The sequence below is a fragment of the Chlamydotis macqueenii genome, chromosome 2 (assembly GCF_036417535.1).
Source record: "Chlamydotis macqueenii isolate bChlMac1 chromosome 2, bChlMac1.mat, whole genome shotgun sequence".
Taxonomy (NCBI): Eukaryota; Metazoa; Chordata; class Aves; order Otidiformes; family Otididae; genus Chlamydotis; species Chlamydotis macqueenii.
In genome coordinates this window covers 9,392,469-9,409,049 of record NC_141557.1, presented here as the reverse complement: position 1 = coordinate 9,409,049, position 16,581 = coordinate 9,392,469, and the positions used below count along the sequence as shown (strand labels likewise).

At 39.5% G+C, this 16,581-nt stretch overlaps 1 protein-coding gene across 1 annotated transcript in view; it reads left to right on the top strand.

Annotated features, from left to right (window-relative positions):
• The window catches only part of PTPRN2 (protein tyrosine phosphatase receptor type N2), a 668,183-nt gene that overhangs the window by 565,296 nt on the left and 86,306 nt on the right, over nucleotides 1–16,581 (top strand). The window contains exon 14 of the mRNA XM_086741882.1: nucleotides 15,121–15,315. Coding sequence (XP_086598008.1) covers nucleotides 15,121–15,315 — 195 coding nt within the window. The remainder of the gene's footprint in view (nucleotides 1–15,120; nucleotides 15,316–16,581) is intronic.

The window sequence follows — 16,581 nt, the reverse complement described above, 5'->3', positions numbered from 1 at the left end:
GATGTAATGTTGTTACACAAACCACTGTACTTTAAGGTGAGACAGTTTTCACAACGTACAAAATACATATTTACACAATAGCCATGCACAGCAGTAATGGGAGAGGAAAAAGAAGTAGGGAGTGGTTCAAGGTGGTTAGAAGGGAGTTTACGTTATGTTGAAACACTTCATTCGAGTCAGACAGTGGATGGCCAAAGCAGAATGAGGCAAAACAGGAGGTGTACAGATATGGATTTGACTTTTAATCTGTTTTTCATCTGATTAGTGTTCAGAACAATCCACAATTCCTGTGGTGCAGTGGACTATGTAATGCCCTAACCTTGCTTCCTGTGGTAGCCATAAAACTGAGTTAAGTGGTAGTAATGTTCAAAATAGCGTTTCAAAATACTGTATGAATCTATAAATCAGTGGAAATTTATTAAACATGCCTGTTTGATAAAATGAGGTATAAATAAATAAATATGGCTATGTTTGCTAACATACCCCTAGCATTTAAAATCAGCTTAAAATACTGCTTAATGGGAAATGCCCATCTTAAGTGTGGAAGCTCAATGGCACAGATTTCAGAGGGCACTTCAGGAAAGCTGTGTTTGGGCTCGTGGTGCCCATCTGCGAGGAGCAGTGCTCTCCCATCACCTCCTCCGCTGCTCCAGCACGCACGGCGCCCTGGCAGTGGGGCAGCCCCCAGGGAAGTGCACTGGCTGTGTGAGAGAGGTTGCTTGGGCTGGGTGCGAATAGCTCTCCTCCAAGCTTTTCTTATTTAAGAAAGTAACTTCTGTAAATTACTTAGTGTTGGAATAATGGACTTGCCCTGACCAGGGGAAGGTTTTACCTTCGAAGCCCAGGGGCTGGGCTGCTGCAGCAGTGGGAGTGCAGCAGTGGGAGTGCAGTATTTTTCTGAGAAAAATACTTGTTACATTAGAGCGGGCAGGTGCAGAGAGAGGATTTTGGAAGGCATGGAAGGAAAATGAGTGTACACGCAACTCCTCGAGTGCTTGGATGAGAAGGTGCCATGTGGGTTAAGTTTTTCAAGTAGTTGGCTGTTTATCTGTGTAGGACTAGTGCAAAGTGGTGGAGAGAAGGTGATGTCAACCCTCTCCCCTTACCTGAGTTTTTAAATTTTTCCCTGTCTAAAGAATACAGTGTTTGAGCTTGGTGTTTTGTGGAACAAGGACGAACGTGCTCCAAGCATCTTGCAGCATAATTTCTGTGTATTTAGGAGGTAAGAAAATGATAAGAAAAAAATAGGAGGGGAAATTAAGCTAGTGACTCATTTTTAATTAGTAGGAACTCCGGAGTCCTTACCCAAACAGGATTTCTTAGAAATGTGCTGGAGGTGCTCTGGATTTGCAGGCTGCATCTCGCCTGGTAAATTAAACAGGTAAATCATTAGAATGGCCATGGCACCATTTCAGGGCAAGCCACCCAACTTTCCCCCAAACAATTTCTCAGCACAATTAGCACAGGCCAAGAAAAAGACATATATTCATTCATTGGGCAGTTTTCTTAATAGTTTGTCTGTGGTCAGCCTGTTTTAGAGGGGGAGAGTCACTGTTGCCTTACCTGCCCTAACTCCCTGTCCTGGACCGCTGAGGTCCAGGCTCCCAAGCATCTCGCTCCCGAGCATCCTGCTCCAGCTTCAGAGCCCCTTCTACCCGTCCCTGCCGTGCTGCAGGCTGTTTGCCAGCTGAGCGAGGGCCGGTTCTGGATCAGTACAATGGATTGTCTCCCTCTGGCAGATTGATGATGTCCCAGTGCCTGTACGTTATAAAGAAGCCAAAGATAACCACAGCCTTGCCTAATGGGCTGGAGAGTATTTGATCTGCAGTCCCAGGCAGTACATCATCTCAAGTGTCCCGATTTCTTTCTGGAATAACTATACTGTCTTCAGTGGCATTTTTTTTCTGATGTAATGTAGAGGATAATCAGGCCTGTCTTTCCTACACACTTCTGCCCTTTTTTCTGTTTTAGGATTTTCCTTTTTCTTTTGCAGCAGCTCTGTTATCGTGTTTCAGGTTTGACACATTCTTCTATTGTGTATTCTCTGAACACTCAGCAACTGACACTGAGATCTGGCTTGCTGAGCCTTTCATATTCCCTCAGAGTGCTGCATTCGAAGAAAAAAATACTTTAAAAAAAAGTTTTTAACTGAGAATTTTTTTTTTTATTTGCAGAACAAATCTTGTATCACAGTCATGTTCCCTGGAAGAGAGTAGAAGTTAATTTTGTGTACATCAAGAACTGTTGTAGATGATGTTTGTCACTTCTTGTAGGACCATGTTGCCTGCGAGCAGGAGCAGGTTGTAGTTTATTCTCTGAAGTCTGTAGGTGCATAGAAAGCACTCTTCTCACTGCTTTCTCCTGGGTACATCTGCTCGTTCTGCACACCGATCTCAGACGGTGGGCAGTGATGGGGAAGAGGAGCAAGGAACGCGGTGTCGCTTCCTTTCTCCTTCTCCGTGCAGGCAGGGGAGACCTGCTGTGCTCAGCAGCGTGCTGGGAGAGCAGGTCCATGTGCTGCCCAAAGCCAGCGAGATCTCAGCTTCAGGGGTCTGTTCTCCTTGTGTGTTTGTGCTTAGCTGTCCTGAAGGATTTGAAGCTGACCACAGCCACCTGTGGTTTTACCCTGGTAAACCAATACCAATTTGGCTGTTTTGTGGGACAGTTGAACAAAAGTAGGTTTCAAATCCTCAACTTTCCTCTGCCCGTAGCCCTGTTGTGCCGCTCTTGCAGGGAAGCAGACACTGCAAAGTTGAATGCTTTGGGGGAACTGTGATGTTTTCGCTCGGTTTGTTGTAGTATAAACTGTAAGAGAAGTTTGAGTAGAGCAGACTGGAGCTCTTCTGAGGTCATGCTGCTCAACTGCTCCCAGCTTCCCAAAGGCAGAAGCGAGAGGCAGTGTCTCAAACGCCTCGAGAGAATGCGTGACACGTGAGGGCAGGGGGACCCATGGTTGGCTGTGTGCAGAGCTACAAAGAGCCGGACACTGAGGATGTGATTTGTGTTGACTGGACAAGAGGCCTCATTTCATTCCTCTAACAGGGACTACAGCTCCAAGGATGAAGACCTCCTGTCCAAGATCTTTTCCTTTTCATGTATTTACATGCACAACAGAGATCTAAATGCTTTCTAGCAGTTTAAAGAACTGTGATTTCATGCATGCCAGCAAGGTACAGTAAAGGACTGAGACAACTTGAATTATTTCTTTGTGTTGTGTTTTTTGCTATTGCAGGTTCTAAGCTCTCATAACACCAGTATAAGTCAGCTGGGGCATTCCTGCAGCTTTTCATCTTCCAGTTCAGGTTCTCAGCTTTCAGCATGCAGAGCCAGTTTTTGTCAGTTGTATTCTTAGAAAACAACCAAGATTGAAGAAGGGAGCTGTAAAAGAGCATTCCTAGAAGTTAAATCCTTCAAAGAACCAAAATTAATTTGGAGGGGAATGGGAAAGAATAGCTTTTGAGTTGGAGAAAATCAAATTTAGTGTAGGTGGCTTATCCGAAGGAGAAAATGCAGGAGATTTTCTGTAGGCTTTGCTGACCAGTTTCTAGACACTTTACAAAAGACAAATGAGTGACGTTTTATTGGTGGTTTTTTTGGATGACTACATTCTGAACAAGCACAAATTTTGATCAGGGAAATAGTTTGTTATATTTTTAATATCTCAGACTGATAAAGTCCTATTCATTTTTGGTGCAGGTTTTATTTTTCTGTTTTCCTGTCTAGCTAACATAGTTGCAGGCTTTTTGATGATTCCTGCTTTCTTCTTCCACAGAGGACCGCTGCAGCTTTGCAGAATTGTGTTCTGGTAGCATCTCAGAGATCTCAGAAGTGGCTGATCTTGCTCTCCAAAGTGGGAACAGCTCATGATTATTATGATAAAACTCACTTTTGGTATTGAGTTTACATGCTTACCTTGGCTGATTAAAGCCACTCCCTTTCCCCTCATCATATGTTCCCTAACTTGCAGATATATGCATTTCATGCTTTTCCTTGGTCTTGCTGTCTCACGACAGCAGAGGTATGTGGTTTGAAGTGGGCTACAGTACAGCAATAACTGCCAACCTTACCTATTTTCTAGTATTGCTGGTATGAACATCCCCCTAATCTTAAAAAATGTATTGGGCAGAATATTCACTTGTCAGAGAAATACTGATCTTTCCCACTAACTATGAATAGAAGAACGAGGGAAAGATGAAAAGGAAAAATTCAGTATGCTGCTGCTTTTCTGACAGCATGGGGAAAAGAAACTTGGATTTTACCTTTTTCCGACTTCTCAGCTGGAGTTCATCCTGGCTTCCCATGAAAGAAAAATGCCTTGTGTGGAGTGAAACGATGTGATTTGCTGGAAGAGGTTTTGCTGCAGTGGATCACAGCAGAAGTTGCCAGTAGCTGGCTATCCATGAAAGATTTCTTATCTTTGAGAAGTGTGATGGAGCTGAATATAGTTTTAGGAACAAGAACAATCTATATATGTAAATTCATGTTATATAGTGAAATTATGTCATACAGCATCTCCCTCTGGGGAAATAATATGTACAGTAAAATGGGAATGTGAGCATGTAAATTCCATATACTGTCACCCACAAGACCAAAATAAAGAGCTGCAGTTCCTAATTAACCTCAATGGAAAGCTCTTGGGTGTGAAGTTAAAACATATAGAAGGGTTGCCTAGCAAGCTGTTCCAAGTTTCAGCTTGTTTTTGAAGGTCCGGATCAACCCAGTGGCTCTCCAGGCATTGTTGACTAATAATTTTGTTTACTTATTGGAGGGCCTTAGAAGTTAATTAAGTATAAATCAATGCTTGAGGCTTCTGTGAGTGCTGGTCACTCCATTGCTGAAGGAACATTGCAGAAATGGAGAGAGTGAGGAAAAGGTGACAAGAATGATTAAGGGCATGGAAAACTCATATGAAAAGAGATTGAAAAGACAGATTATTTCTTCTGAAACAGTAACAAGTGGCAGTGTATAAAAGAAAAAAAAAGTATATAGAATGAGGAACTGAAGAAAGAGTGAAACTCTCATTCTCTCTTCTGCCTAGCACCAGGGCGAAGACATTCAGTTATATTAAATACATAAAATTAAAGACTAATAGAGGAAAAGCTATCTGCATAACACAACTGCAACATGAAACAGCATTTCTGCAGAATGTTGTTGATGCACAAGTTGTTAGCATGAATCTCAAAAATCAAAGAAGCATGTGAGAAAAAATATTCCAGGTAGTAAAATAGCTGCTGATGTTTTAGAAGATATCTATAACTTCATGTCTCAAGTCTTAAAATAATCCAATATTAAGATGTGATGGTTTTAAGAATGTGCTACCTTCTATGTGTTCTCCTGCGCTGTTCCCATGGTGCTTCTTGCAGACAAACTGGTGCCTGGTGGAGAAGTCCAAGGTGGAGTAATGGCCCGTGTACTTCCACAGGTCAGCAAAGGGAAACCCTGGAGCTTCAGGAATGGCCGAGAAAGTTCTTTTCTTTAAAAGCAGATACCTACATGAACTCCTTGCTGCTGCTGCGGGCTATTTATTGTCAGCAGTGCCATGGGGCAGGCAAGGGATGGCGGGGAGACTTGCAGCTCTCCTCAGGGCGGGCAGTGCCAGGGCGCAATCGGGACCCAGTTGGGAGCACAATTGTATGGAGAGGCAGAGGAGAGTAAAGAGAAATGCGCATTTTTTGCTGCTGTTGTTTTCTCCAAAATGTGAAGTCTCCCCGTGTCTCTGACCATCAGTACTAAGATTTGAGTAAAAAATCTCTCTCAGTTTTTTCAGTATCTCCTGTAACACTAATAAAGTGAATGTATAGAAATATTGACCAACATTTTTAGTCCTTGAAGACTTTTGTGTGTGTGTGTGCTCTCAGAAACACAATGGAACTCATAAATGCTATTTTTTCCATAGTTAGGAAAGTTTTTCTGTATTACCAAGTTTTTTTATTCTTAATAACCTCCTCTGACTTATATAAAGCTTTGTGCTTTATATATATATATATTTTTTTTTTAACCCTGTTTGCATTTGTTCTTCCTAGCAGAGTTAAGAGTGATTTCATTTTTATTTTCAGTGGGGAATGGGTGGAACGCAATGACTTTAGTTTTCAAATCAGGAGAGGGTAATGACTGGCAATTTAAACAGTCATGATTGATGATGTTATGAAAAAATTTTGTCGCTGATGACCATCTTTCATAAATATTTTCTGCTCCTAGCATCACATCTTACATGTATGGCCACCTTCTATTAAAAAAAAAAAAAAGTATTCGAGGTTTTCAGGACTTCTTTTTGTATTACTCTGCCTGATTTTAGTACCTCTGTTACCATGAATGCAGTTACACAGACTTAAGCAGAAGCAATAATACTCTTTGGAATGGGGTAAAATAACATTTTTAGACATAAACTTGTGGCTATATGTTTGTTTCTTTCCGAGGTAGAAATGCATGCTGAGTCCTGCTGGCGAGCTCGGAATTCTTATTTCTAGCAGAAATGATCTCCCATTTTCAGTCCTGCCGGGCAATAAAATAGTGGACTACACAGCCTTAATGTATTTCTTTCTTGAGAAACTACAGCTGGCTTGGGACTGCATTTTTTGCCTGCTTTGGGCCCCAGGCAACTATAAACGCTGGGACTGGAGAAAGAAACATTTGTGGCAGTTATCTTTTAGAGCGTTGGCATCTGCTGGAAGCTGGTCAGGCTTTGGGTGGGACAGAGAAGATCAAAACATGTGATGAATTTGCGCATGGTTCTGCCTGGTCTTTCAGGTTAATTCAGTTGTTCCTATGGTTTATTTGTAACCCATACTGTGCTGGGTGGCTCTCACTGTGCTAGCGGTGAATTTACTGTGCAAATTCATATGAAGAAGCAGCTGTGCCCTCATGAGCGTGTATTCAAGTTAGTTAAGATGAAAAAAATATGGAAAAGGTGAAGTTTGTTTTACACATTATTTTTCTGTAGTGAGAAAAATAGTCTAGTTACTCCTTAAGAAATCTTTCCTCTCCCAGCTTCATACTTAACCATATACTTGTAAAATGCTACATGCAACCACAGCCAAAATGTGAGAAATGCAATTTAGAAACGAACCTTGGTTGAAGCCAACAAAAAAAATATTCCTTTTTGTTTGTTTGTTTGGTTGGTTTTTTTTTCTTTTCCTTTTTTTTTTTTTTTTCCCCATGGAAGGTACATAAATCTCCTATCCTGCTGCTTCTGGAATTACAGCTGTCTGAATTGCAAGCAGTAATGCTCAGACACTGTCAGGGACACCTTGAGAGAAACCTGGGTGCTTTTGTGCCGGAAGATCTTAGGTGACTTCAGGTCTATGGTTTGCAGACCTTTCCTATTAGATACAGACCCTGGTTTCCTTGGAGGTGTCCAGGCAGTCTCTTTAAGTCCCGAGAAAAAGCATCATGATGTCATTATGACCATGATGTCATTATGTAGGGAAAATATTGGTTAAAATAATTTTAAAGAAACATGAACTTTCTTTGTGTATCTTCTGTCTTTGAAGTCCGCTGTGCTGCAGACGTGTTAAGTCAGGCATCTGTTTCATGAAACTCTTTCCCCTTTTAGAAATCAAAGATACAAACTGTCTTACTCAAATACGCAGTCCCAGCTAGAGTGGCCTCTTGTATTTTTGGGTAGGAAAAAAAATCCCCAGTACAGTAACTTAAACATCATCTTCAAATTTCATTGATCTTCTGGAAAGCAGTATTATCCCCAAAGACGCCTGTGCTTTCCTGGCGTGGATAGCAGGGAAAACAGACTGCCGTTACTTCAGGGAAATATCATTAAACCTATGCAGTCACGTCTGTCTTGGCGACATGAGCCCTGTGAAATGCCTCTCCCTCCTTCAGGAGCTTCTGGGCTGTTTAGATGTCTACCTCATGGATAAGAGGTCACTGAAGAAATGAAAGAAAAAATATTTCCTTATGCTGAATTGCATAGTCAGTGTCTTCAGTTCTGTGCAAGCCAGAAATTTTTACATCTGCTGGATTCTGGAGATGCTACAAGCCCGTGACAGCTTTTTGTTTGTTTGATTTGGTAGGATAAGACTGTGCAAATGCTTGAATTTAAAAAGAGGGAATAAAACATAAATACAAGTAAAGGAAAAGTAATTTTCCATGTAAAGATAGCTGTCTTTTTTTTGCCTTTCCCCTCCTGTGTGGCCTCTAGTTTCTTTGTGTACATGAAGAAAGGGGAATCGTAATTACATGAGTCACCACCAGAAAACACTCAGAATGCTAAGATAATTGAAATTTTTAATTTCACCGACCACAGTCAAAATTGAGGTTTTGTTAGGAAAATGACTCTCAAGCCTGTGTTTGACTACAGTCCCTTCAAAGAGGAACAGCAGCCCTGCCTTTTAGGTCATTTAAAAGCCAAACAAAGCAAAACCCCTACACCGAGCCCAAGAGACACGTCCAGAAATAGAGAGGGTGGTGCCGTACGAGAGGGTAAACCAACCTGGGCAGACTAAGGATATACTGACCATCAAATAAATACATTTTTCTTTCTTTTAAATCTAGATAAATATGAATTTTGCACAGTATGGATATGTAATGATAATAGTTTATGCTGTAGCAGAGATGAGGTCTCTCAAAATACTACTCTCAAACATTTCTCCAATATTCTTCTTTGTTCCTTTTCTGTTCTCAGTAGTTGCCTTTTCTGGCAGGCATAGAAAATATACGTACAAATATTCTACATGTGTAAACAGCTCTTTTACTCCCGGACAAAAAGTATGTTAAAATGAAACTAAAGCTTGAAAGTATCTTTCAATAACTCAAAAATAAATGGTAATAAAACTGTAATTATCCCCAAAGCTACAAACACAGTAAATAAGTTAAAGTTAAATTTATAACACCTGCAAGCATATTAAGTATACAAAAGCAAAACAAAGGCAGCCAAATGACTTTATCTTCACCCTGTAGTAACACTAAGCAAATTTAGTTAGAGAATTATGATGTTTGTAGTCCTAGATTAATTTGTTTTTAAAAAATGAGCTTACCTTGTTTTTTCATTTTTTAAATCTCACGGTGTTATGACTGCATCCGTAGCAGAATGGTTAAATCCATACTGTACGTGCAGACCTCAGCTCATCCTGTGAATAATGCCTCTTTAATTTGAAGGAAAGTGGGGCTACTATTTAATTAAATGTATTAAAGCTGAGAAGAAAAGCATTTTTAAAGCTCTTATTCTTCCATATCTAGCATATAAAAGGCTATGTGTATTCTTAGTTTTAATTGTCTATATAGTATATATTTATATATATATATAGTTATAAAGTATAGCCTTGAATTTTTTCGAATTAATAGCATTTTTAAATTAAAATTTCTACAAAACAGTTTTGGTTTGCATGTAAAATGAATACAGTGTTATTGTGATCATGCCTGCTTAAAGCAGATTTGTTTCTGATGATAGAGTTTTAAGCAGGTCAGGTTGAAAGGGCTTCGTGTTTAGTTGGCTCTCACTTTTAATAAACAGTGATTTCTTTGTCTAATGTCTTCACATTTTCTTAATAATTATACCATGGAAGGGTTTATTCTCTCTTATATTTTGTTAATTCTGAAAATAATTGTGCCACACTTGTTTCTGGACTAGCTGGGGTGATTTCTGTTTGAATTCGTTAAGTGAAAGATTTTTAGAAGTGTGGAAATGTAAGGTCTATTTCCTGGACGTTACTTTTGGAATTATGTAAATTTGGGCATCGGTTATAGATTATTTTTGTTAATATGTAGTAATGAGATTGTATTTTTCTTTCTAAATAAATTGGAAAGTTGGAATTTCCCTCAGATCTCAGGTTCCTGTTAAGCAGATTTGAGGTGAATGTGACAGGGGAGGCAGAGCAGTATTGTAGATTTGAATCTATCTTCATTTACTTCAGACTCAACAATTTCATTTACAATACATCTGGTACCAGTGAGATGAGAATGATTCATGCACTGTGGTCGGTGGCTGGACTCAGACTACCTGAAGATATTGCATAGTGCAGTCACATTAAGAAGGTATATTTTCATAAACAGCAACGTCCTCACTGGAGGCAGCTTTGAGGTGGAGTGGCTCATCTTTAAGCGTAACGAGTGTAAAGCCAAGGTGCATGTTGGCCATCTCTTAACTGGGATGCCCAGGTCAGGTCTCTTGCCTATGTCACCATAAAACAAGGGAAAAGATTCAATAATGACCATCCAGGCCCCAGTTCCAGCTCATTTTAGTTCCATGCTTGCCTGTACTTTTGCTCCTTACCAGGGTGTTTACACAGATTTCTCTCCAAAACCAAAAATTTTAGAAAACTCTTTGCTCTTAATGGATTTTCCAAATACTTACTGTATTAGTTGATCTTGATGGAAGAATAAAATTTGTCCAAATTATCATTTCCTCCCTTGCTTTTCTGTGATGGCAATGGCCGCCATGCATCACGAAGCCAAGTGGCAGCAAATGCCGCTGCTGTCACTATCTGGGGGCGTCCAGAAGAGATGACCTAACACTTTTGGTGGTAAGCAGGTTGCATCTCTAAGTCAGACCTGGACAGCTGTCTGTGGGGTTTGTTTCTGAATAGACTCAATGTCTCCTAAGTTGAGAGGAGAGTTTCTTATTCATCTCTTCAAGTTCAGAGAACCTTCTAACAAAACAGTGTGGTAAGGCTGCCTCTCCATCCATGTGATGTTGTCCATTAGGTGCAACAAGTCTCTTAGTGCCCTTCTTTACATGTGGATAAACTACATTTATGCCATGATATGGTTCATTCACATCGGGACTCTCTGGATTTGAAAATCCATTTGTTGTACCTGAGGAAATAATTATTGCTTTGTGCTTCACTCTGTCCCTGTAAGGACAACCAAGTGTTAGGAACACTTTAAAAACCTCATTGGAAGAGGTCCAGGGGTTTTCTGAGAATACTGTTTATGGTTTGTTTAAGGTTATCAATTATGTCTCAAATAAAAAGCTCTCTACTGATGATCATTGTGCTGTACTTTGAACTCATTTAACTGGACATTATTTACAGAATATTTATCTTGGTTATGGCAGTTTTTGTCACACAGCAATATTACTTTTCCATTATATATTGCATGTGACCACCACATAAGTTTGATAATAAATGTGTGGAAATAAAAAACAGAGTAAGTGCCTCAGTATGATAGCAATTCCCATGTGATGGGAAATAATGTCATAAACTTCAAATTACCTTTTAAATAAATGTTTACGTCCAACCCATCCATTAGATCGTAGCCCGAAGGGTCAGGAGGATCATTTCTTCATATTTCACTGTATGCATTATGATTGCTTTTTTAGGTGTAAACGATGTTTTTAAATGAAGAATGGCACTCAAACTACACACAAGCAACGGCTAGACATTACTGAGTCGCAGTACGGCAGAAATAGCCTCAGCCACTTGGCTAAATATAGAAGTGCAGCAGTAAATTGAATTCATTCTTAGAAAATATTTTTAATGGTGTACATGCTGAGACGATACAGAAATACAGCTTGTGTCATTCTCCCAGTTTGCAGCTTTGACATTTTAGTCAAGTTTAAATTCTAATTGTGGTTTGGTAGATGACTGATTTGCTAAATGCTTATGAGAATAAAGATTTTGGAGAGTGGGGAAGAGCATACCTGAGCGTGCAGAGAAGTGTACAGGTGGCAGATACCATATTAATGATAAAATATTGGGCTTTATGTAGTTGAGGAGTGATGCCACCTCTGTAAGTGCCCAGGGGTGATGTTTCCCTGAGAGCACCCAGAGTGAAACATCCCACACGTTGAGATATTTTCCTGCTCTGAGCTGGACCTCATTAGTCCGTGTGTTCCAGAGGAACCCATTTGGCTCCCCAAAACACCTCACACTTCAGAACTTTTATACGTGGTGGTAATTGTGTTATCCCTGCAGTGCTAAGCTAAAAACCCAACCAGGGGCTGAAATGGTTGGGCTAACAGAGAGGTGGCTTTGAAGAAGCAGAAGCTGTAGGTGTCCTGAGATGGCTGATGTGCACATGGGGTTGGGGCAGGTTCCTCAGCCTGGGCTGAGCTGGCTGGGAGTGGGGAAAGGAAGAGCTGTCAAGGGCCATTAGAGCAATCTGGAAGTAAATTCAAACAAAAACCTTCTATTTACAGGCAGGGGAAAAGCCATTGTCTTGGAGATTTAAAACACCAATCAAGAAATTCAGTGGTGTTTCTGCTGCAACTATGATTTGACCTTCCTGTTTACATTAAACATTTTTTTATGGCAGTAAGCAGTGACGTGTTTGCTTTGTTTAAGATATTTGACAGTTACAGCAGTTCTGGGAATAACTGTTTTGGTTCTATTTATGTCAGGAAAGAAATATGTTAATATTTGAGATCAGGTTAGTTTTTTTTTCAAACTTATTTATTTTTGTTGTGTTTCTCAACCTTACTTTCTTTCATGAGGACTGTGAACATGTTAAACAGTTTTAAAACAACATTTCTTAGTAACATATTAAATACTTCATGCCCAAAACATTCTTTTTAGTTGGAGGTTACTCTGCTGTAGAACCAATTGGCTATAATATTGCTTCTGTTGTCATTATCATGTGTGTAAAAATGGTATATTAATTTCTTAGAGTTCACTTGATCCCGATTCTTTTTTGTTAGCAGAGGTCTGTAATCCTTTCCACAGCAACCACTTGTAAAAGCAGAGGATTATGTCTTGAGGCAGGATATGAGCAGCAGGAACAGATCAACTTAAAAACAAAGATCCTGTTTGAGTACAAATGCTATTGTTAGCACGGAGTTGGGGTGAGTTAAGTGGCAGGATGTCTATTAGAATTTAAATTTCTATCTGTGCCACATGGCATGCTAGCCAGAAGACACATCCTTTTAGCAGTTACACGATAGACTACATATTTTTATACTTTTACTTATTAAACTTTTGCCTAGTCCAATAAACCATTCCCTCTGAGAATGGCTGATATTTAAACATGTGAACAGCCTTTTGCTTTTCTGTAGATTTATTTTTCTGTCTAAAAAGTTTCCGCACTGTTATACTTTTCCCAAAATCTGGTAAAAGCAGGGATTTGGAATTACACTACTGCAAGGTCATTTCAAGGTTAGTAATAGCCATTTTGGACTATTACTATATTTTCTTATGACTTGTATGATCCTTCAGAGAAAAGGAGAGTTTTTTTTTTCTTTGTCCTTCTATTTAAAAAGAAAAAAAGAAAAAAAGAAATACAAGAATATTTCTTCCTTTATTAAAAAGTCTTGGGTTTAATACTGATAGTTTAACTAAGCTATTGAACACTAATATGTGTGAATCCATTTCAAAGTAATTTTGAAGTTTAGTTTTTTTCTCTAAAATTTTTCCTGTAAAGGTCAATAGGAAGTAACAAAGGTACAAAGTGACAGAAAACATTCTGGTCAAGTGTGGAAAACCCCCCACTTTTTGTAAAAATTTAAAAAAATTCTTACATTACATGGATGCAATTAATAAATATACAAAATGCAGTGATGCAGTCAGGTAGCAGTTTCATTTGGGATGGTCTGCACAGTTATTCCAACAACTGACACCACATACCAGTAATCTCTGCTTCCCAAACTTCTGCTGACTGTATTTTTCTAGTAGACACAAAATGTATCCTGTTTATATATGATACAAATTTTGTCTCAGTGTATCTTAATTTGTACATGCATTTTTATATATACTATGTATTACACCATAAAATAGTAAAATTCCACAGAAGCATCTCTAATGGCAAGTCAAACAGAAGCTTTGGGAGAAGAAAAATTTTGGAGGAATCTTTAATCATTGCCGTGTGGTGGCAAGAGGAGACTCAAGATAATGGTAGCAGTGGTTTTGTTTGAATGCTTGCTACTGCATAGTTTAGGATCCCTCTTCAGTGTCCTAAAGTTTGCAAGGTTAAAAAACAAAAACAAACCATAAAGTTATGTTTCTAACTCCTGTCTGAAAATAAGATTTTATTGCAATTGATATATGGAGGTTTTCAGATCATCCTACTGATGGCACTTGAGCTGCAACTATATTATCAATGAATAAGAAAACAGAAGCCGTGGCATTTCAACAGTATGCATTCTTCAGACTGTATTATTTTGTTAGCCTGAGGCAAGAAACTGTGCTCTTAGTACTCATCTGTGCAGAATGAGTAATCTGAGACAAATGTGTAGCCACACCGGGCGTGCAATATGTCCAGATACTATGGACTAGCCAATCTTGCTGTGCGCTACAGGCAGCCAAGTATCTCTCATGGACAATAGACATATGTTAAAAAATGATAATTTTATTATCCTGTCTGGGATTTCACCACACATAACTGATTCTAAAATCATTGTAACAATGGTGATGTAACTGTGGGTCTGTTTATCCCATTAGAGTAAAAATTTTATACTGTAAGGAGTTGGTTTTACCAGCAGGATTTTCTGTTACCTAACCAGAATTCTGTATTTTTACATAAATTCTATGCATGAGAGCAGCTGAAAATATGTATTCCCAGTGCGATCTGTTTCAGTATTTTAACATGGCTTGCATTAGCGTGTGTGATAGCTTGAATTTTCTTTCTTTGCTGAAGCTGCTTAAACAATACGATGACAGATTTCTGCTTTTATTCTTCGTTAATGTCATTCTTCATCCTCTCTGCCCCACATCAGGGAGGAAGTGTTGTGAGTTTGCTATTTTAATGAAGAGAAATGAGGCATCTATCAACTAGGATTTATACCGGAGAGTACATCAATTCAGTTGCCTTGAGCTTGCTGAGTTTGCATATCCAGGGCCAAGCAGCGCTCTCAATTACTCCCGTGCAACCCCATTAACTTCAGGAGGTTGCGTAGTTCAAAAGTGGCTTCACAGAACGCAAGGCAATATTGGGGGGAAAAAAGGATATCTTATAGAGAAGTCAAGCTCCAAAATATTATTTTTGGTTATCTGAAAGGAGATGTGCGTACAGTCATAATTACACTTTTGAAAGGTTAGGGTAGTCATCGTATAGTAATTTCATTGAGTATGTCTTTGTAGATGTGCCTAACAGAACAGACAGCCTCCCAAAAATCACTGCAGTGAGGGGGAAAACACTTCCACTTCTGGAAACATATTGTAAATCATATATCTTTAGTAGACTGTATCCTGTAATTACTCTTAACCGTAGGTTGTTTCTTCCTTTTTCTCTCTCTAGGAGCTATGCCGTCAGCGCATGGCAGTGAAAACATCTGATCGCCCGGAGCCCCTTCACGCTTCTCGAATAAATAGTGTTTCTTCACAATTCAGCGATGGGCCCATTCCCAGCCCCTCGGCCCGGAGCAGCACGTCGTCCTGGTGTGAGGAGCCAGTCCAGTCCAACATGGACATCTCCACCGGTCACATGATCCTGGTAAGGCTTTTTTGTCTTCACGGCATGAGAAATGTCATCAGAATTTAAGGTACCTGCCCAGCTTCTGGAAAGAGATAACTTTTAAAGGAAGGGAAGCTGTCTTTTCACAGGAAAAAAACTATTCCTGGGCTTTGTTGGTAATCTTAGCTTTGTATAATTAAAACTAAAGGGATTTTTATTTCCATTTCTTTTTCATTATATTGGGTTTTTTTTCCTCTCTGGGGAACATCCTTTTATCTTGGACATACAAATTGTTTGCGTGCTTGCTTTAGAAGAGATAAGCCCTGTGTTGTCCTTTTGTTCTATTAATTTATGTTTACCTCAGCTTGGACAGATGAAGAAAACTGCTAAATTTCTGATCAGCTTGCTGCTTTTTCTCATGTATCTTTAGTGTACAGAGGCATCTGAGCTAGGAAGGCAACAGAATATTAGTGATATGGAGCAATTTATTTTCCATTACCCTTAGAAAAGGGATCTGGATTTTGAGCCTAGTCTGAATTTTGTTGTCCTTGGCTGTTGTCCTTTCTTCCCAGCTGGATCCCTTATGTGCTTGAGATGATCCAAATATGTTTTGTTAATGGAGTCTGCATTGGAAAACTTGAGTTACTTCCAAACACGACTTGTGACCAGTATCAGTGTAGAAGATGACACGTGAAAATCTGTGTAGGAAATGGCTTTAGCAGCCCAAGACAAACAGAGTCCAGTGGCTGGGACTGGTGACAGGTTGTTTCTATCTCTGTCTCTGGTGGTGGCATACTGGGAGAGCTGTGAAGTAATCTCCCATGTTTTTGTGCTTTATTTTCCTCCTCCTTTAAGTATTTACTGTCTTGCTAGAGTGCATTGAAATTAGCTGAGAAAAAGTTAGATGCTGGTGGAGAAGATGAGCCAGGTGTTATTTTGCTTCCTATATTTGATTTCTGCTATTTATTAGTGCAGTTGATTTAAAGTAAACACTCTTTTCAGTTGGTAGCCTTGCCATGCTTTTGGAAACTTCCCTGTTCATTTATTGATGCGCTGCTGAGAAGACTCACCAGTGGGGTCTCTCAGAAGACGACTTCTCTCCACCACGCCATACTTTTGGGTCACAGTTTTTCAACTTCTTTTTGTCTCTTATTCTGGGCTTAAATTTGAAAGTACTATCTTCTCAGATATTTTTCAAGTTCTTGTAAGGCAGCTGACCTAATGGTGAATGGAATGAAATCAGGCAAAACCCAAGGAGCTAATTTGACCTCAGCCAAGTTACTGACCTCCTTCAGCCTTGATCTG